The sequence below is a fragment of the Kogia breviceps genome, chromosome 7, assembly GCF_026419965.1.
Source record: "Kogia breviceps isolate mKogBre1 chromosome 7, mKogBre1 haplotype 1, whole genome shotgun sequence".
Taxonomy (NCBI): domain Eukaryota; kingdom Metazoa; phylum Chordata; class Mammalia; order Artiodactyla; family Physeteridae; genus Kogia; species Kogia breviceps.
In genome coordinates this window covers 7,636,076-7,656,894 of record NC_081316.1, presented here as the reverse complement: position 1 = coordinate 7,656,894, position 20,819 = coordinate 7,636,076, and the positions used below count along the sequence as shown (strand labels likewise).

General features: G+C 55.3%; 1 protein-coding gene across 7 annotated transcripts in view; it reads right to left on the bottom strand.

Moving 5' to 3' along the window:
* PRDM11 (PR/SET domain 11) overlaps positions 1–20,819 on the bottom strand; it is an 82,646-nt gene that overhangs the window by 3,086 nt on the left and 58,741 nt on the right. For 4 of the 7 annotated variants that reach the window (XM_059069453.2, XM_067037065.1, XM_067037063.1 and 1 more), the window contains 3 exons: positions 19,905–19,972; positions 5,057–5,244; positions 198–824 (listed from right to left, as the gene is read on the bottom strand). In XM_059069453.2, the coding sequence (XP_058925436.1) occupies positions 198–824; positions 5,057–5,244; positions 19,905–19,972 (883 nt within the window). Of the gene's footprint in view, positions 1–197; positions 825–5,056; positions 5,245–10,361; positions 12,532–15,453; positions 15,876–19,904; positions 19,973–20,819 lie in introns of those variants that run through there. The other 3 variants (XM_059069454.2, XM_067037068.1, XM_067037067.1) reach the window with 2 other exon arrangements.

Sequence of the window (20,819 nt, the reverse complement as noted above, 5' to 3'; positions counted from 1 at the left end):
CCCAAAGCCCCCACCGGAGCTGCAAGGCAGCCCGTCGGAGGCCCCCGAGGGCGTGCGCTGCGGCCGGTACCCATCTCCGAGCTCCACGTCCCAGGTCTCCCCAAAGGTGGCTCTCCCCTGGGGAGCGCCAGGCCCCCCTCCACACCGCCCACCGCGCGCTCTGCCCTCTGACAACAGTCTCAACCACACCAACTTACCTGCGGGGTCTGAGAATTCGGGGAGCTCCAGTACCTGTGCTGGCAAGGTGGGGGGCTCAGGAAGCGTGCCAGACTTAAGCATGTCTAGTTCGGCCTGCAGTTCCCGGACCTTCTTCTTTAGGCGAATACAGTTGGGGCAAAAGGAGGTGGTGGGCAGCTCGTGAGGATCGGACGCGAGGGAGGCCTCGGCGGGACTGTCGGCCTTGAACGACGAAGGCTCCTCCTCTTCGTCCTCCAGTGGGCCTGCCTCCTTGGAAGCCCCTTGGGGGATCTTCCAGTCTCCTTCTCCCTGGATCCGGCTGACATTCTGCACGCCATGTGACACGGTCATTGCACACGGACCGTAGGCGTCGTTCTGGTACTTGGGGACCTTCCTGATGACCAGCGAGGTGCTCAGTGCCAGCTGATGGGCTTCTACCTTTGCGGATTCCAGTGAGGCCTCCAGCACATCCTTGAAAATGAGGTCGATTTTCTTCTTCTTGGCCTGGGGGTGCACGTCCCCCTCGTCAAAGCCACGCTTGTAGGGACTTTTGCCCTGTCTCAACACGGGGAGCTGCAGGGGACCCCTCAGGTCTTCTGGGTTATCCAGAGCCTGTTCAGCCTTCTCCCTCTGCAACTTCTTCTCTCCTAGGAAGGAAAACCAGGGTGTGAGGAAGTGGGGAAAAGCCCCGAAGAGGAGAAACCAACAGAAAACGAAGCGCTCCTCTCGGGAAGTCTCTGGACACATCCCTCTGGGCCTGGCCTAATGGAGCAGGTGTGGCAAAAAGGGAGGTGGGTTACTCAATGGATCACGGGTTCTAGAGTCAAAGGACCCGAAAAAGTGGGAGGAACTCTTTTTAAAGAGACTGTTTCAATGGAGCTTTCTGTGTAGACGCTCTATGTTTGTAAGTTGAGCAAACGCTATAGGGGCGGGGAGCTGGAAGTTAAGGAAATGGCCATCCTGTCGGCCTAGAAGATGACACCCCACGCGATTAGCCGGGTGGGTGGTGACGTAGCTCAGCTAATGTGCATGTGGAGTCCCCATCCCTCCAGGCTGCTCCTCCAGTCCCGGCAATCGGAAGATGGCTGCTTCGACTTGGTAAAAGGTACACACGAAACACCGAGGCCCACTCCTTCCTCCTCCCTGACTCTTGGGAGACAGCGCCGCTAGGGCAAAGTCTGCCTCGTAGCAACCGTCCTTTCTAATTCTCCCAGGAACTGGAAGCCTTGGATTACGTGAGGAAGCACGGCCTGAACCTCTGTGGCTCTCACGGACGACCGAAGCAGAAAGAAAAGGGAAGTCGGGCCTACCAACAGCGACTGTGAGCTCCAAGACGGCAGCCCCCAGCACGAGAAAGCACGACACGCCCACGCGGACCCAACGCACGCTCAGACCACAGTAGCTGCGTGCCCTTACCTGACAACTCGAAGGACGTTTCCTTTTCTACTTCTTTCTACCATGTAAATGACGTCAAAGACCTCGGCGAACACCCCAACAATATATTATATTAGCCTGATTCTTCAAAATGGCCAACACAGTTGCATAAATTGCCATAGATGTATGGATGCTGCCTGGGGGGACAGACGCTAAGAGGGACCCTCAGAAGGTCCTGACAGCTGTCTATGGAGCTAGAACCCTCAAAGGCTTCCTAGATCAGGGGCGGGGCCCTGGGAGATGTGACTCTGACCAACGACTTGACCTGAATATATGTTGTAATTAGGCTTCTGAGAGCTGCCTTTGCTCAAGGCCTCCGAGTGAAGAGGCCAAGGGCTCTCCACGTACAACCCAGATGTTCCGTGCTGTGACCAAGCCTTGGCATCCCACAGCTGGCAAGGGGTCATGTATCCTGGCCCGTGTATGACTCCAGGTTTCCCAAAGGTCACAGCACAGAAGGGAGCAGCCTATTCAGGATGATCCTTTTCTGTCCTCACATGAACACTTAAGGAATGACCTTATCTCCTGAAGGCTCCAAGGCTCCTGAAACCCAGGCGGCTCCCCGCAGCCTTGTTTCTATAACATCTGAGGGGCAGAAAGGGTGGAGATGAAGAGAACTTTTAAAAAATGCAACACGTTCGCCTTACAGATCAGACACTTGCCCATCAGAATCTCTGAAAGTCAAAGGCCACCCTTTCACTTTCTCATAGACCAACAATCAGGCAGCAAAGAGCTGAGGATGTCAGGACGTCCAGGATACGCATCACCGGGGATTCCTCATGCATCTCTGCTCAAGGACAAGCTTATTCAAATTTCCTAGGATGAGCAGGTGATTTCTTTGGGCTCAAGGCTCCCAGAAAAATCTATGGGTCAAAAAAAATCTTTAAGCATTATGAAATTGATTCTAAAGTCTCCATAAAACACGAGGGAAACACCACAAAGAAAATCAATGACCCAAAGTAGACAAAAAAACATAAATTCTTTGAATACATGTATTAGATGCACCCTATTCTTAAAAGGTAACCACAGAGGAATAATTTATACTCTTCAGGAAGCATTTCTGGGCTCCAACTAATGTTTCTACTTAATAAGAGCTAATAAGTCACGCTCTGGACTTCACCAAGGCTCCAGCCTCCAATCGCAAAGAAGCCTCCTCCCATGTAAGACCTTGAGTGGTTGAGTGTGGGGAAGGCCCCCTACAGAGCAGAAACTGGCACACAGATCTAAGACACCACTAACCGTTTCAGAGTCTGCCAAAGCTACAGGCTACAGGGACACACGTCTAAAGGCCACTGAGCTCCACGGCTGCTTCCCAAGGGCTTTATGGCCAAGTCCACCCTCTGCTCTGGCCCTGCCCCATGGGTGGCTTCCAGTTTCCTTCGTGTTTCCTACTTCTCAGCCTGGCCAGGAACAGACACTCCTTCCTCCTGTATCTTCACACATCTTGGTTTAATCTGATTTCAAGTCTGTCTGCCATGCTCCTTTGAACCACTGCTGAGAACTCATGCCCTCCCCTGAGCGTTCCCCTTGGGTCTCAGGGCTCTCTGAGGATGACGCAGCTTGAGGTGCTCTGGAGGAGACACGGGGAAAAAAGGACATTACAAATCCAGAAGAATTCAAGAAGATCATGGCCAAGGGGTGGGACCCATGTCCTCAGATATGACTTCTCTTGGTTTTCTCTTCTTCTGGCGGATACGATTCTTTTGGAGACTTCTTGGTGGTCTTCATTCATTTCTTCTTTGATCCATTCTACCAAGATTGACTGAGCATGTACTATGCATCAGACACTTTTTTACATGGCATCTCCAGAGGTCAAGTGGAAACCATGGCAATGTCACAGAAACTTGCCTCCCCAAGTATACTCGGCATGTATGTGCCTAACACCCAGCTCCAAAGAAAACAAGAGATGAGGGTATCTATTGGGTTTCCTTTCACTGCTCATCCAATCACCAGATACCTTTTACCAAGTCAGGCAGCGGTTGTGCCCTCAGTGTCCACAATTTGCTTTGCTCTGTTTTGGTTTTGAAGATAGCTTTACTTCCAATGGGTCAATCTTACCCCCTTTTCATCTCTTCCCCCCATGCTCTAAATGCAGCTTTACTTCCGATAAGCAGATTGGTCAGAAACATGATATGGTGGGGCTTGGGTATAGGCTTGGTCCCCGGGACCAGACGGGCTCTGGGTCTTTGGATATGTGGTTTTTTTTTTTTTTTTTTTTTTGTGGTACGGGGGCCTCTCACTGCTGTGGCCTCTCCCGTTGCCGGGCACAGGCTCCGGACGCGCAGGCTCAGCGGCCATGGCTCACGGGCCCAGCCGCTCCGCGGCATGTGGGATCCTCCCAGACCGGGGCACGAACCCGTGTTCCCTGCATCGGCAGGCGGACTCTCAACCACTGCACCACCAGGGAAGCCCTGGATATGTGGTTTTAGTGTAAGGAAGGTCCTGCTGGAAAAAGGACCTTAGGTTCACCCGTTTGCCCTGGCATGGCTGAGGATGGAGTAAAGAGGCAAAGGCCTAGGAGCTGGGGAGTATTTTAAACCACTTTCAAATGACTCAGTGAAATGGAGCCTGGATGGATACCCACCCACCAGGCCACCACCCACCTCCCTCCAATCTTCTTCTCCTAACAGAGATCGTTCTTTCACAGCATATAATTAGGACTGCCAGGAATGAGACCAGGAGGAAGCAGGGAAGAAACTAGTTTTGTCTGGGAGGCCTTATAACACTGTGGGTTAGAGCTTAGACCCTGGACTCAGACAGATGTGGGCTATAGGGACCCAGCTCTGCCCCTGCTTGCCATGGGATTCTGGGTGAGTCACCGTATTTATCTGATGCTCAGTTTCTACGTTTGTAAGGTGGGGATAATAGTCCACATGCTATCATTAGTATTAAAAGTTTACAACTGAGGGCTTACGATGGTCGAGACAGACATTGTTCTAAATGTGTTATGTATGTTACCCATCTAATTCTCACTGGGCACTTATCAGGCAGGTGCTACTGGGATGATTACACGGGACACCATAGAGAACCTGCTCAGCACATATTAAGTACTTAGCAAATGTCACCTACTATTGCGGCTATTACTGAGCCAGTGGCAGTTCACAACGTCCTTCCCTCAGTCTGAGTTGGGGAAACAGAAGCAATCTTCATCAGACTGATATGCTTGGCATTGGAGACTTGTCTCTCTCCCTGACCCTCTGAAACGTCTATGATAGGGCTTCGGACCGTGTCTGAGGGAGGAGGACCCACCGCGTGGCCGTGGCCAGTGCCAGAGCGGCCGCTCCGACCTAGCCCATCAGTTGCCCTGAGGCCCTCTGGGTCTCCGCATTTTTGCTGCCGTGCTGTATTTCCCATCGGTTTTCCTCGGAAGCGCCTCGAGAAGCATTTCTGGCCTCCCCTGGGGCTTGGCAGCGGGCGCGGCCCTCCCTTGGGCGTGGGCACTCACCTCTGGCCAGGTTGCGGTGGATGGTCTCTTGGGACACGCTGTGCAGACGCTTCATGTAGTCCTCGCTGTACCAGACCCGCAGCCGCTCGCCGGGCCGGATGTCCCGGCACGCCCGGAAGTAGACGCGCTCGCTGTGCTGGAAGGCCAGCAGGTTCTGCTCCCTCTCCTCCCGGGAGATGGCCACGTACCTGGGGGCGAGGGGCACAGGTGAGAACGCGCGGGCCACTCTTCGGTGAGCGCCTGGCGCTACCAGGCGCGGTGCCGGGCAGCTGCCAGTGGCTAGCCGCCTATGAGCGCGCGGGCATCTGCAAAAGTCTACAGAGCAGCCGCCCTGCCGAGGAAAAAGGCACAGCGGCTGGAGCCAGCCCCTCGTCTCACTGTTTTGTGGACTTCAAGCGAGCCTTTGAACCTCTAAGAATCTCTGTTTTCTGGGACTGGAAATGACACCTGCCCTTCCTACCTCCTAGGTTCTGGTACATGCCAGGTTCAATACCAGATATACAGGTGATTGGAAAACTATTCTGCACTAACTTTTAACTGCAGGCATTCCCAGATACCCGCAGGCCTCGGATGGTGGTGAGGGTGAGATCCTTGAACTGTTCTCAGAATGTCACAAAGCCTAGCAGAAATAACCCACGTGAAAAGGGTGCCCATGAGATCAATTAATAAATGCTGAAGATCAAAATCTTTAAAAGTACAGGGTCCAGTGGGGACAGGCGAGGTAGGTAAAGGCAAGGAAATGTGAGCATCCACAGGTTAATCCAAGTCATCTGAAGGTAAGGAAACTGAGGCTCAGAGAGGCTAAGTGACTTGCCTAAGGTCACACAGCTAACAAATGGGAGATTGAGCACTGAGGTCCACGCTTTCCCCGCTAGAACTCACGGGCACGTAAAGCACCAACTCAGCAATGCCCAGATCACCTTTAACGTTCTGTCAAACCCTCAGAATCCACGGGCCTCACCCCTTCTCCCTGAAATGAGATTTCCAATATCCAACCTGCCACCTCACTCGCCTCCAAAAGGTGAGATGATACAATATCTGTAGAGAGGTGGAGATGTACAGATCAAACAGGCAAGAGGAAATTATTTGGAGTTTTAGGGGTCTGTGTTACCCAAGTGCCTAGGAAATTTGTAGTCAGAAACAAACTTCTCTTCCTTATGCTATGGTTTGTCTCAAAAGCCAGGGAAGAAATCAAAGTCTGTCCGACTGGCACAGCCCAAAGAACTGTACTTGGAGCAGTCCAAGGGAAACAATAATTCACGGAAATAAATCCAAGTGGATAAGGAACAAATGAAAGGATTCAGCATCCCTAATAAGAAAAGAGGCGCAAAGCAGCACGTTGTCTTGTTGGCACAGAGAACCTTTTTACATTGTAAGCTCTGTATCGGTAAAGGAGGCAAGACTAGGGTCTCCCATACTAATGGTGGAGAATAAGCTGCCACAACGCTTTGGGAAACGACTTGGCAACATGGACTCGAACACGTATTTGTTCATTCACGTTCACAGCAGCAGCACTCACAACAGTCAAAGGTGGAAGCAACCCAAGTGTCAACTGATGGATGAATGGATAAATAAGATGTGGTATATACACCCGATGGAATATTAGTCAGCCATAAAAAGGAAGGAAATTCTGACCCACGCTCCAACATGAATGATCCTTGACGACACATACTAAGTGAAATAAGCCAGTCATAAAACAACAAATACGACAGGATTCCACTTATGTGAGTAGTCAGATTCACAGAGACAGAAAGTAGGATGGTGGTTGCCAGGGGATGGGGGAGGGGGAAAGAGGGAGCTAGTGTTGAATGGGTACAGAGCTTCAGCTGGGGAAGATGAAAAGAGTTATGGAGGGGGATAATGGTGATGGTTGTCCAACAATGTGAATGTACTTAATGCCACTGAACTTTATACTTAAAAATGGTTAAAATGGTAAATTTTATGTCATTTGGATTTTCCCACAATATTTGTAAAATTTAAAAAAGAACACCAAAACGTTAAGATGTGGAGCAAGAATGCGAACTCTGTGTACCACCTCGCTGACTGTTCCACTGTTCGTAATGGAGCAAAAGCTAAAACATCTAAACTTCTGAGACTAGAGAAACAACTGAATGAACCATGGTATATTGGTACCATGGAATGTTACTCGTCTACAGAAAAAGGTTTTCAAAGAACCTTTCATGACATGAAAAAGTGGTCCTGATATAAGGCAGAGTGCTTTAAAAACACGCCTGGGTAAACCGCTTGAAGGAAATACACCACTGTTTTAACAGTGATTATCCATGACACATGGTTCTCCTTCTTTGTAATTTTCGGTACTTTCCAAGGCTTCCTCAATAAGCAATTATTACTGTTACTCCCTCTCCCCCACCCCCTAACAAAGGAAAAGACGTACCCCAACGCCAACTCCAGTACAGGGTGGCAGAGGTGAGGGTCATGGTGGCCAGCAGCAATGGGAATCTCCATTTGTGGTAGCCCAGGCATAGCGCCCCTCACATGCAAATCTTAACTCTCCGACTGCACAAGTCTGCCTTTGCTCCACACTCGAGATTTCCTCTGAATGCGCAAACTATTTTCTAGTCCCCAGTTTAGCAAGCGTCTGGGATTTGACCTAGTGGTGAGCACAGCACGGAACGGAGGCAGATCCAAACTTTCCTATTCCCAGACACAGAAGGCAAGCCACCCATTCATGTTTTTTCTAACAAGAATCACTTAAATCATAGAGCACAAGGAAAGAAGAATACAGTCTTTTCTTTTTTCAGTTTCTAAACAGACGTCAGGCTCGAAAAGCTAAAATTATTTTCTCTGGCACTCAACGTAAAGAGAAAAAGGTAGATGGGAAACACGTAACTATCAGGGGTTTATTCCAAGGAGCGACTTGGTGAGGACGTCAGAAGGTTTAGAAAGATTCAAGTCAATAATTTCCCCTTCCAACTTCTGGTGTTTTCCTACCCAACCAGAATCAATATTTAGGAATAGAGGTTCCTCCTGTAGAGCACAGGGAACTATTTTCAATATCCTGTGATAAACAATAATGGAAAAGAATATGAAAAAGAATGTATATATGTATAACAGAATCACTTCTGCTGTACAGCGGAAATTAACACAACACTATACGTCAACTATACTTCAATAAAATTTTAAAAAAATATTTAGGAAGAGAGCCTCCAAATCTTCGTGTGGACTACGAAGTATCTTCAAAGATCGAAACTGGTTCAGCATCCAGCTGTATTTGGTTGTTCTGAAAGTTGGCATTTGAAATAAGATATATATGGCAACTCTCAGCGAATCACAACAATCCATTCCCCCTGAGAAGATGTTTACGCTACGTCGTTTTTGAGGTAAAGCTAAATGGAGCCAGCTAAGTCCCAACACCAATTACTTCTCGTCAGGTCTCCCCATTTTAAGTATTTTGCAGTAACACCCAATGGCTCGATCCACTCCCAGAATCCCGTCCCCACACAACAATCCCTGCATGAAGAGGCACGCCTGTCCCATCACACGGCTGCGGGCGAACAAGAGCCCTTCCCGGAACAGAGAAGGCTTCCAGGGAGTGAAAAATCGTCCTACTTGAAGTAGTTTCCAGGTCACTACTTCACTGGAGGGAAGGCACAGAGTATGTCCGAAGGGGGATGGAAAATGCAGAGCACAGGCTGACCCGTAAACACTAGTGCTTATTTGATAGCTTTTCAAATCAGACCCTTTGAAGCAATCAAGGGGGTGGGCGGGTAGTGGTGGTGGAGGGGTGGTTCTGGACTGAAACTTCCATGATGATAATAGATTGTTTTTATTCCAAACCCTTTGCCGACTTTGGGTATTGGCTAGATAAGCACTAAGACAACACTTTTCAAACCTCACCCACTGTGTCTTATCCCGTGCACCATATTTTCTAGCTGGGTCAGGAAACGACTGTCCGTTCCAACTCAAGAGAGAAAAATAACCCAAGGGGCATCCATTTCGTTGGAGGGGATGGACAAAGGGCAGGCTCAGACACTCTCACTCAGTGGCCATGCCTCCGATGGAAAGGAAGCTGCCCCAGTCACTGAGGCAGAGATGAGAAAAGACTGACCAAGAAGAGGCTGGGCTCTGTATTCTCACATGCATTGAGGTCTCTGGGCTGGGAAGGTCTTTGGGTCATGCATCCACCCACTAGAAGGTCACCTGGACTCTAACAGAACACCACGCAGCCAGCCCTTCGGCCTGGCGGGAGGCCTCGGACTCTTAGGGGGGATGTGTCCCCATCTTAGGCTGAAATTGGCTGCCCGTTCATTTCCATCCACTGGGCCCAGCTTCACCTTCCTGTTTGACGTGCTAGCCCCACAATCCCCACTGAAGCCAAGAAAAAGAAACTGAAATCTTTTCCGTCTGAAGTTGACAAGTCTCTTCCGCTCTCTGTCCCCTTTGCTTTCAGCTTGGCCCCTTTCCCTCCCCAGGACCAGAGGGAGAGGCCAGCCAGTCACTGCTTAGTACCCTGACCTCGGTGGAAAAGACCCTAGGCCCAGTTTCACAGAATCTCTGTATCCCCTGGAGATCGGATAATCTTGAGTTCCGTGACCGTGCATTTTGGTCAAGAATGGCAGAGGATGACCTGGATTCCCAGGCCTCGTTAAAGCAGGGCTGGAACCTTCCAGAAAGTGGATGGATCCCTGGTCAGGACATGGGTATTTCCTGCCTGGGAGAACCTCTCCCCCCTGTGACTGGAGGTAAGCCAGGACAATGCACGGACCAGGGGGTCCCTTTCCTGCCGAGGAGACTCCCAAGGGGAGCCAGAGGAAAAGCCATTTCAATGACTTTGAGAAGCCTCACCTCTAGGTGGGCAGGGCCTTACCTGTGACAGTCAGACACCCAGATCAGTGGGGAGGTGACCAAAAAAAAGTGAGTGCCTCAGGGTGGCCCCTGAAGTACCCTGGCTAATGGACAGCCCCTGACCCTTCTGGAGTCTCCTGCCAGAAATGGTGGGGTTTTTCCCCAGGACCCCTGACATACCTTTAGGGGAAAAAAAAGGTAGAAGTCATTGAGCAACATCTCACTTTCGATTTGCAGAGAAGTTAAATATAGTGAAACGATTTCATACGTGGATGCTTCGTCCACCTCGGCCCATCAATGCCTTTCCTTTCCTCTAAGGGTGCTGAACACAGGGCATCTGAGAGCTGATGAGATCTGGGAGATGCCAGGGGCACCTGAGTCTCCCTCACCAACACACTTTTCCTCGGTCATCTAACCCCTGCTTTGGGGGCCTCGAGGTTTTCACAGGAAGCGAAGAAAGAGAATATACACCAAAGAAAGATCCTGGAGACCGGGTGTGTTCCAAGTGTGAGATCAATTTCTTTTTATTGCCATCTTAACAAAAATACTTGGGAAGGCAATCTTTGATTCCAGCATCGGAGGGCAGGGCAATGCCAGGCAATAGTCAAGCCATCGGGCTGTCGGACAGGGGAGTATTCGGTTTGGGGGAGCAGGAACCCCCAGAGAACCACAGATCGGGAGAAGGAGCCCAGGACACGGGGACGTTGCAGTTGCCCTCCGTTCTCCCGCCACGGGGCTAAGCTTGGGCTGGGCTTAGAAGCAGGACTCCAGGAATGGCGGCAGCAGGCCCTGGGCATAGCGGTCCTCCCAGCCCCCACCCAACTATGGCTCTAGGGGGCAGGTGTGGCAGGATGGAGGCTTGGGATATGAGTCAGCCTCAGGCCAGGGAGCAAAGAGGACACAGCTGAGCTGCACCCACGTCAGAGCTGAGCTTGCCTCCGCCGCTCCCCGCCTCCCTCCCTAACTCTAAGAACCAGGCTCTCTCCCCACACTCCAAAACCAGACACAAAGCTTCGAGATGTGTGTAGCTAATGCATACGCAGCCCAAGCAAGCAGAGGCAAGGCATGCTGGAACCTGGAATGGGACAGGAGCCCTGTTGGGCTCTAGAGGGGCCAGAGGAGGGGTCGCCTTCTGGATCCCGAGACCTGGGCCCTACTTCTCCCCAGCCACTGGCTGTCAGCCATCGTGCCGGGGCGGGGCGGGGCGGACTCGCACCCTAAACGCTGCCGTTGCCTTCCAGTGAAACCCCGAAGAGCTTGGCAGGGACAGGAGCCACCGCCCTCCCAAGTCCCCCATCTGGTCTCTGACAGGGGAGCTGGAAAAGTGCACAGACCTGGCTTCCAGTCCTGGCCCCACGACCGACTACCGACTACCGTTTCATTTGTATGAAATGCAGATGATGATGGTAATATGATGATCATAATACCCGACCTGGCTGCCTCTCCCACTGTCCTGAGGACCCACTGAGATCACACGTCCGCGAGCGCAGGGAGAAACATAAAGTGCTCTAAGAACGCCAGGTCGTCTTCCCCTTCCTCCGACGTCACCCCCCTCTTCTCCCCGCCCCACAAAAGGCAAGCATGGCAGCTGAGCACACGAGCGAGGGCAAGCGGAAGGCCAAGGCAGGGGCGCCACCCACCGGGGCTCAGAGCCCTGGGGGAGGGGAGGACAGAGCCCTCCTGGAAGGGCTGAGCTCTGCTTGCCCATTCTCGGGCCTCACCCTCCTCGAAAGCAGCCGCATCAGGGCCGGGGAGGCTGATGCGGCAGCCCTGAGGATGGAGAGCAGGATTCCATTCAGATGCTTCCCGGTCTCGCTCCCCCTTTCCCTGCAAGGCCTGTTGCTATGGGGTGCAGACCAAGAGGAGGCTGACCCTCCAGGCCAAGCAAGCATCAAGCAGGTAGCTTCTCCTGCATCTTGAGCACCTGCCAAAGATGAGGGAGTAGGGCTGAGCCCAGGGCAGCCAACCTGCACGCAGTGAGGAGATGACAGTCCCCCCAACACCCTACAAGGGTCTTCGATCTTGGACACAAGAGACTGGCCCCTGTCTCAAGGCCAGACACCCCTCCTCCATCTCTCTTCCTCCCAGTGCAGACGGGCCGGCTTAGAAACTGTGCTTTCTCTTCCGAGACCTGGTAGTCCGTGCGTGGGCGGGCGCTAGGAGCGCCTCCGGGGGCTCCGCTGGGGGAGCCTCGGCCCGGGGGGTGGAGCCCGTGGGCGCTGCCCCGTCGGGCCCCCGCTGAGATGCCTGGACCCCATCCCGGATCTCTGTCAGCGTCTGGCACATCTGGCTGACACGGCTGGTCAGCTCGGCCACGGCCTGGCCGATGGCCTGCATGCTCTTTGCCATGTCCCGGTGCACGGTCACCAGCTCCTGGCAGAACTGCCGGAACACCTCAGTCTGCTGGGCGTGGCTGTGGAGGAGCTGCCAGTCAAGGCCTGTGCTGGGTGGGCTGGGGTGCGGCCGAGGGGCCCTGCAGGCGGCCGGGGCCTGAGGCGAGGGCCGGGGCAGGGCCTCGGGCTTGGGGCCCACGGTCTCGGACTGGTCGGAGGAGGAGGAGGAGCGGAGCAGGGCGGGCCTGGCCAGGCAGGCCTCTTCCTCTGGTGACGGCTGCAGGGGCCCCCGGAGTGGCTGCCTCGAGGGCCCGGGTGTCTCCTCATCTTCATCATCTTGGGGGACAAAAAACAAAGAAGGGCGATTGATTACAACTGCGAGGAAGAAGGCAGCCCTGGGCTCGGACGCACCCCCCCAGAGTTCCCTGGCCTCCCCCCACCCTGCTACCCCTCAGCCTCGTTCGGCACCTTCCCCCTCCCCACCCACCCGTGGAGAAGCACCTGCTCCCGAGATCCCTGAGAGGTGCTCGGGCCAGGCATCCCTGGAGAGACAGGTGAACATGAACAGCGCCCAGGTCCTTGTACAGGAACAGCGGCTGTCTAGTGGGACCCCAGCCCCAGGGATGGCATGTCAACCCAAGGGCTCACTTCCTCTCTCTGAGGCTCAGTTTCTGCAAAGCAAAGGTAACAACTGCTCTACCTACCGCCCCGACCGCTTGCCCACCTAGCGGGGTTGTTAAGACCACACAGGAGGACAGACAGAAAGGCACTCTGCAAAGCTCGGAGAGCGACACCTGCCAGAAGGTACTATGGTGCTCTTGGCAGCCCTGAGTTCCCGCCTCCATGCGGCCATTTCTGAGCTGCTTGGGGCCCCCTTGTGGCCCTGCTGGAGTCTGCAGCTTTAGGTCGTAGAAGGGGAAGCTGACGGGCTGCAGAAGGGAGGCGAGGGATGGCTCCGGGACAGACGAGCCCAGAAGGTGCAGAGCAGATGGACCTGGGCAACCAGCCCTGCCGTCCCCTCGGCGCCCCAAGGCAGGCTACCCGATCAGACACACCCCTTCTACCTGGAGCACCTGACGGCACACAGAGACCATCAGACAGACTGCTACTTGTGACCGGTCGCGGGGAGGGGCCCAGCCCTGCACCCACGCGGCTCTCGGCGGCTCTCTCATGAGCTGGTTCCCACAGCAAGAGCGCACAATATACAGGCTGACCCTCCTGACAGGCACACCTCCCTGCCCGTACCTGGGGGGCTGGATTCAGAGCCACCCCAGGGGAGGCGACAGGAAGACAGACAGATTCCCGATGCCCTGAGCCGCATGCCTCCGAAGGGTCCCGGCATCTCTCTTGGGCCAGCGCGGTAAGAGCGCCTAGTGCCTCATGGCCCCCACTTGGCGGACACCCATTCTGGAAGGGCAGGGTTGAAAGCAGTGGGACGGGCTTCGGTGATGCTGCTCTCTCCCTTTCAGGGCCTCATTCCACCCACAGCCCCTAGCCAAGTGCCGTAGCAGCTGGGAAAAGGAGGCCCGGGCCAGCCTGCGGTGGAGGGGTGCTGGGCCCCCTGCCCAGTTCGGGTCACGTTTGGTAACCTCATTACCTTTGGTCTCGGGGAGACGGGAGGATGAGCAAGAGAGAATTTAAGGAACGGACTTCACTAGACGCTAGCCTTCTCCTCTTTCTCATAATCAGGAGGCACCGTCCTGAAACTCGGGAATACGCTGGTTCAGCGGGAGCCGGCGGACCCAGGTTCAAGTTCTCATGCTGAATCTAGCTCTGAGACCACCTCTGGGTCTGGAGCTTAACTATCTCATCTGGACAACATGGAAGTCGGACCGGATGCTCTCCTCCTTCTCTCCTAGTTCTTAATATCTGACTCTGAATAGCCACCTGTCAGGAGCCCCAGCCGGACAGGAAATTAGCAAGCTCCCTGCGGCACGGGGCCTGGGAAGGGAAGGCTGGCTCTTTGTGAACCATTTTCTGGAGGGCTGGCGTCCCTGGAGCCCTGCCGCCCGGCTGGTCTCTCAGAAGCCACGGCCTCCAGCCGGGAGCGCGGGCTGCGAGCGGGGTGGGGGCAGGTGTGTGCAGAAGCAGAGCTGACGGGGGTGCAGCCCCAGCAGGAAAGGGCCTCGAGTGCTCGCTCCCCCTGCTGGTGAGGCCCGATAAGCACTACAGCCCCAAAGGATGCCCCGTGCGTAGGCCCGGAGATTCCACAGCCCCCGACCCCTGGCATCCAAGTTCATCCTGAGACACAGGAAGCAGAGGGGAAAGAGGGAGACGAATGCTGAGGGAGCAGAGGGGTGGAGGGGGCCATGGGGAGGGGACCCAGAGCACAGAGAGAGGAGTCCTAGGGAGAGCCTTGGGGCGGGGGTTTTGGGGGGGAGGGGGGTGTTGAAATAACACAGAAATAGAGACACTCGGAATCGACAGACAGAAAGGACTGAGCTTTCGGGGCCTGGGACTTGGCTGGCTTCCTCTCGCGCCCCTCCCCCTTGCCTGCTACACGGGGCTTCCCTGGCTCCCCTCCGTTCCTGGAACGTGCCAAGCGCCTTCCTGATGCAGGGCCTCGGGGCCTCGTACATGCTGTTCTGCCTGCGAGGCCCTCCCCTCCCCTGCGCTGCGCCCCACGGCCCACGCGTACCGGCCGGCTTAACTCTTCCTCACCCTTGGTCGCGGTTCAACTGTCGTTCCCAGGAGCCTTCCCCAGCCCCGGTGGACGGCCCGTCCACCTCTCCTGCCCTCAGACGGGCCGCTACATAATGGGCAGGGTCGAAGGCAACACGAAAATGCGGGCGCCTCGTTCAGAAACCAGTCTGAGTTTCAGGAAGGCAACCGAGGAGCAGTGAGCCCAGCTCCGGCCCCTGAGAGCGACAGGTCGCACACCCAAGTAGTGAGCCCTGCTCTCAGCACCTCCTGTACTTGTCCTTCACGCCCGCTTTCAAATTTCCTTGCACAGTGATTTAATTAAAGTGCGCTTATTCTCACGAGTTGAAGGAACGTCCCAAGAGCAGGGGCAGGGTAGGTTTTATACCCATCTCTGTCTTCCCAGCTCCCAGCGCAACTCCTGGCGCGGTGTTCAGGAAATAGTCTCGAATGAACGAAGGGAGAGAGGGAGAGAGGACAGAAGTGGGGGAAGGAGGGAAGGATGGAAAGACTGGGCGAGGCGGGGAGAGACGGGAGAAAGAAGGCAGGTGCAGGGCACTTGGCCAGGCGTGGGTGGGGGACAGGGGAGCCTGGGGAGGGGAAGCGGGCGATACTCACAGCTGGTCGAAGGGCTGTCGGTGCCATCCAGTTCCACCCTGGGGAAGCCGTGCCCGGACCGGGCCGTGAGCAGCGCTGACTCGATGGCCCTCTCGTGGGCAGTGAGCACGATGGCGGGGGCCCGGCCCCCAGCCCCTGGGCCCGACAGGGACTTCTGCATGAAGGCCAGCTTGTCCTTCGTCCTCCGTTTCATGTCATCCCATCTGTGCTTAATGTCCTTGACGGAGCGGGGGACCTGGCTGACGGAGGTGATTTTCCGAGCTATGCCTTCCCAAATCTTGTCCCTGTCGGCATGGGACAGCCGCATGGTCTCCCTCCCAAAGAGAACCGCTTCGTGGTGGGTCACCTCCGTGACCAGAATGTCCAGCTCCTCCTTGGAGAACTTGGGCTTCCTCTTACGCTCAGCCAGGGGCACCACGTTCCTTGGGTTGAATATCCCACAAAGCACAATTGGGTAAATGACCGTCAACGCGGCAGGCCTCCTCCTTCCTAATTGCCGGCCCCCAGCCGGGGAGCCGGGAGGCACCTGGGCGCCCTCGCCCGCTCACCACCACCACACCCTCTTCCTAGCGACAGGCCCCTTCCGCTGCTCCTCGGAGGGCAGGAGGAGACGCGGCGTACTCGCTGGGAGTGCTGGATGGAGCCGGACGCCTTCAGTTTCAGGCCCTGCCTCGCCTCTGACTAGCTGTGAGAGCCACGGCCGCTCAGCAGCCTCTCCTGGTCCCGCTCCATCCGGAACCCGAGTAACAACTGCACCAACCTAGGGGCTCGTTACTAAGGAGGCAAAAGCACAGCGATGTAAAAGAGCTTTAAAGCCCTGAACGGGAATAAAGGATCCTTATCGGGGTTAGGGTGAGGCCATTGCCTCTAGAAAGCGGTCTTTACCTATAGGGCCATAGACCCCAGTGGCTCGGAGGAAGACTTTTAAACAGTGAGACTATTTACAGACGGCTTCCGTGGGGCGTGGCCTCGCTGGCGGTGCGCATGATTAGGGCGTGGCCACAGAAAGCTTGCTCTGCCCTGCGGCTCTTCCCCTTCCCAGTCTCCCCAGTCCCCACCTCTGGGTGTGTACAGGCTCCCCTCCCACTGGAGTGCTGGCTGGCAGCAGCTCCTTTGGGGGTGGGGGCTGCTGTGCTTTTCGGCAGCTCACGGGTAGAATGTGAGGACCTCATGAGCGCCCGTCGGCAGACAGGCTCCACTTTGATGGAGACCAGGAATGACCTCAGCTTCCATCCGCACGGAGCAGCCAGGGGCCCCGGGCATGGGCTCAGTGCAGCCCTGACCCCTCTGGCCTGGCACCTATATTCTGGCTCTGCAACTCAGTATCTCCACAGTGTGGTTCTGTCCGCTCTTTAACTCACGCCCAAGGTCCCAAAGATCCACCCAAGAGAAGAACCGAGGATACGGAGGGAGCCTGATTTCATTCCTCTGGCAGGTGCCGAAGCCGCGGCAAGAGACAAGGGGACAGGGATCCTTCGGCCTTCACCTCCCCCCAGAATGTCACAGCCCAGGAGGCAGGAGAAGTCCGAGACTATGTCACCTGGCCAAGACAGTGGGTGGCAGGGCCCGGGGCTGGGGCCTGGGCCTTGCACTCAGACAGGCTTTGGATGAGAGGCTGAGTCTCCTGTGCACACGCCATTTCCCCCAGAACCACCTCCGAGACCTGCCAGGAAGAGTTCATTCAGGGCTTCCTACTCTCACCACGTGGGATCAGGAAATTCTCTGTTGGTGTGGGGGGGGGGGGCATCCTGGACATTTGCAGGATCTTTATCGGCATCCTTGGCTTCTGCTCCGCAGAAACCAGAAGCATCTACCCGCAGAGGTGTGGCAACCAAAACTGTCTCGAGGCGCTGCCAAATGCCTACCGGGGACAAAGGAGCCTGTGGCTGTTTGGCCACTGGTTTCACTAAGGCAGAGCCCCCCTGCGTAGAGCCCCCCAGCGCTCATCACGTGGGTGCCCTTTCTCTTTCTGGCCTACCACTTCCGGTCTGAGGAAATTAACCACCTCCATTCGATCATCTGCAGGAGCCTAAGCTGTGGCAGTGCTAGTGAACGTGTCTGAAAATTAGGAGGAGCTGTATAAATGGGAGCCATACATGAAGGGGAAAGGAGGGTTCCCAGGATGAACTGGCTTTTCCCCTTACTCCAACGACCACCAGCAGGCCATCTCCCTGGCAACAAACCATACACCCAAACCCAACCTACTCCTTGGATCTCTAATGAGATCAGGGCCCGCCATCGGTTACAACCCTGGTGCCACCTTGGATCAGAATGCGTGTCGGAGCAGGAACAGGATAGACCCCAGGCCAGCAAGACAGCAGTAGCTGAACCCACCCCGCACAAGGCCCAGGAAGCCATGCCGTGCCTGGTCCCTTGTGTACAAGCAGAAAGAACACTGGCCTCGGCGTTTAGAGATGTCCTGCCGCTGACGGCCTGATCTGTTCTGTCCTGCCGCTGACTGCATGACCTCGAGCACGACCCTGCCCTGCTCTGGGCCTCAGTTTAGCGCGAAGATCAGAACAGAGCGGTGGTTCTCGACACCAGCGGAGCAACAGAATCACTCTGGAGAGCTTTAAAAATTACCAATGTCCTGGGCTCAGCCCCAGCCTGATTAAGTCAGAATCGCTGGGGCGCCAGATGTCCACTCAGTTAGTGCAGACGATGAATCCCCTTCTTTGCGGCTGCAGCAAAGCCTCGTCCCGGCCAAAGCGTCAGTGCAGAAAGGCCTGACCCAGACTGCACGCAAACGCACTCTCCCTTGCTTGCCTGGAGCCAGACCAGCGCACCAGGCCAGGGGTCTGGGCCACGCAGCCCATCTGACGACCTGCCGGACACCTGGTCCCCACTTCCCACTTCTGAGTCTTTGCTCACAATGTCCTCAAAGGAAATCGCAGCCCCTCTGCAGGCCCAGCTCAAAGGCCCTCCCCACCCCTACTTTCATCTGAGCCCTCCCAGCGCATTGTCCGTGCCTGCATCACACAGCCTTATTAGAAAAAGCAATTTCCACGGCGGAAGGTGTGAGTCCTGGCAGGGCCAGGGGGGCAGGGCTGGGCCCGTCCATCTAGGGCGCCCAGCACAGGCTCTCTGACTCGCCGCAGGTGCTCAGCAGTGGGTGGTGAGTTGCGTGTGCTGAGCTGACCTGCACCCGGCGGTCGGGGAGAAGAAGAGGGCAGAGGTGCCCATCCACCTCCTTGGAGCCACTTTCAGGGCACGGCTGACCTGATGATGCGAAAGGGGGGCCGGGGAGTGGGCGCCTGTCCCCACAGCGCGAGGCTGGGGCCCGCCTGTCCCCCGGTGCCTCTGCTTCTGCACCCGTTAAATGACGACGAGGACAGTGGCCCCGACAAATAAGAGGGTGAATCCTTAAGTGCCCCGGACAGTGCGAGGTGCAGCCCACACATCAGCGGGCCTCAGGTGGGAGCCCGTGCGGGCAGTGGGGCACCGGGGAAGGGGACTGGAGAGCTCACCATGGCCTCCCCACCTCAAGCCAATTTCTCCTCATTTGCTTGGCGCGTCTCAGGGTTTAAATCCAGCAATCTCCCTCTTATGGAGGCCCTAACTGCCCTCCCTCCAAGCACAATCTCTCCTCGACCTCCCAGGCCCCAGCCCCCAGCCCCACAGGGCACAGAACTGCACAAACACCGACACTGGGCCTGATCCACGGCACGGTTCCGCCCCCGGGTCCAGCCCTCCGAGGCCTCCTTTCTCTCCCAACCCAGCTCCTAACCCCCGTCATAGCTCCTGAATCCCAGAGAGAGGCCACCAAGGAGACAATGAGGCAAGCCCGACCTCCCACACTGCTGGCTGACCCCACCAGGCAGGGCCCCCCAGCACACCACACAGGCCAGCAGCACAGAACCCAAAGGAGCGCCCTCGGTCCCGAGCTCAGCTCGGCCGCCTCTGGGTGACCCTGGACCAGTCCCCTGCTCTCTCTGGCTGGCCGTGAAGGATCCTTCTGGCGCAAACTTCTGTCCCAAGCAATGGACGAAACCAGTCTAGCAATCGAAAACTAGAGCTAGAGCTAGAGACTGTGTCCTTTTCTCTGGGGGCCTTTTAAACAATGGCTGGGGGCTGCACTGGGATGATTCCTGCACCCCTCCAGCCAGAGTCTGCCTATGAGAGGTGTCACAGTCCTGTGGCAGGGACACGCCCCCCCCCCCCATATGGGAGTGCTGCCGGGAGCCTGGGGCCTAGGGCCTCCGGAAACACTGACAAGTTTGTCCCAGTAAATGACTGGTCTGGCCACAGGCCTCCTCCAGAGCCCCCTGAGGGTTGCCTGGGGGAGCTGGAGGGTTGGTCCCCCAGAGCTAGACACGTCCCTGCAAAGAGCAGTCCCGGGGCCTTCTGGGACCTCTAACACTGGAGACCCTCCAGGCCCAACATGCTCCCTTGGCCTCCTTTCCGGAGTTCAGGCAAAGGCTCCTGGGAAATCAGCAGAGAGCAGGACTTACCTCATCCAGTTGGCTTTAGTCTCATCTGACCCATCAATGGACTTGTAGCGGTTGTTCTTGTCCACAATCTGGAAGACAGAGAGAGAGTCTAGAATGGGCATCCTCGAGGGGGCTCTTGTGTCTCTGGACTCCTCTCCAGACCAGGGCCCAAGGACACCACACAGAACCTTCCCGTGCTCTTCCACTACAATGCCCCCACCGCTGCAGGACTGACCCCCGAGCTGGGGCAGGAATCCCATCTCCCTCCTCTATCTTGATGGAACTCCCAGCAACATGGCCAACGAGTGGCATTTCCAATAGCATCATGTTTGCACCAAGGGTTAAATTCAGTCCTTCCTCTCTCTCTACGGTTTCTGTGGGAGATGGAGGCTGGCACTGGGTGATGAGGCACATGTGATTTAAGGCTTCTCCTCTCCCCAGCCTCCAAATGTTCAAGAGCCTCAGGGTTTGCGATGGGCCCCTTCATCTTCTATAAAGTTGTCTTTTATTTCATCATCACTTTCGAATCAGAGTTCGGCTGGATATGGGATTCTAGACGGATGAAGTTTATTTTCTTCCAACAAATAAAGACTGCCAAAAAGGCTGCCACGGGCGCTTAAGCAACCTATTGTTAGTCTAGTGTTGCTCTTTCATGGATAATCTGTCTATAGTAAATTTTAAGACTTCCCCTGTATTCTTGATTTTCTGCAGTTTCACTATGTGGTTTTGAAATGGAGATTTACTTTTTAAAATTCTCCTCGTTATTGGTCAAGCACATTACTTGATAAGGACTTATTTCAATTCTGGGAAATTCTGAGTCATTGTGCTTTTGAGTACAGCTTCTCAGTCATTTTCTCCAGTCTCTTCCTGCAGAATTTTTATTAAACATATATGGTAGGAGCCCAGTCTATTCTCCATGTCTTACAACTACCCTTT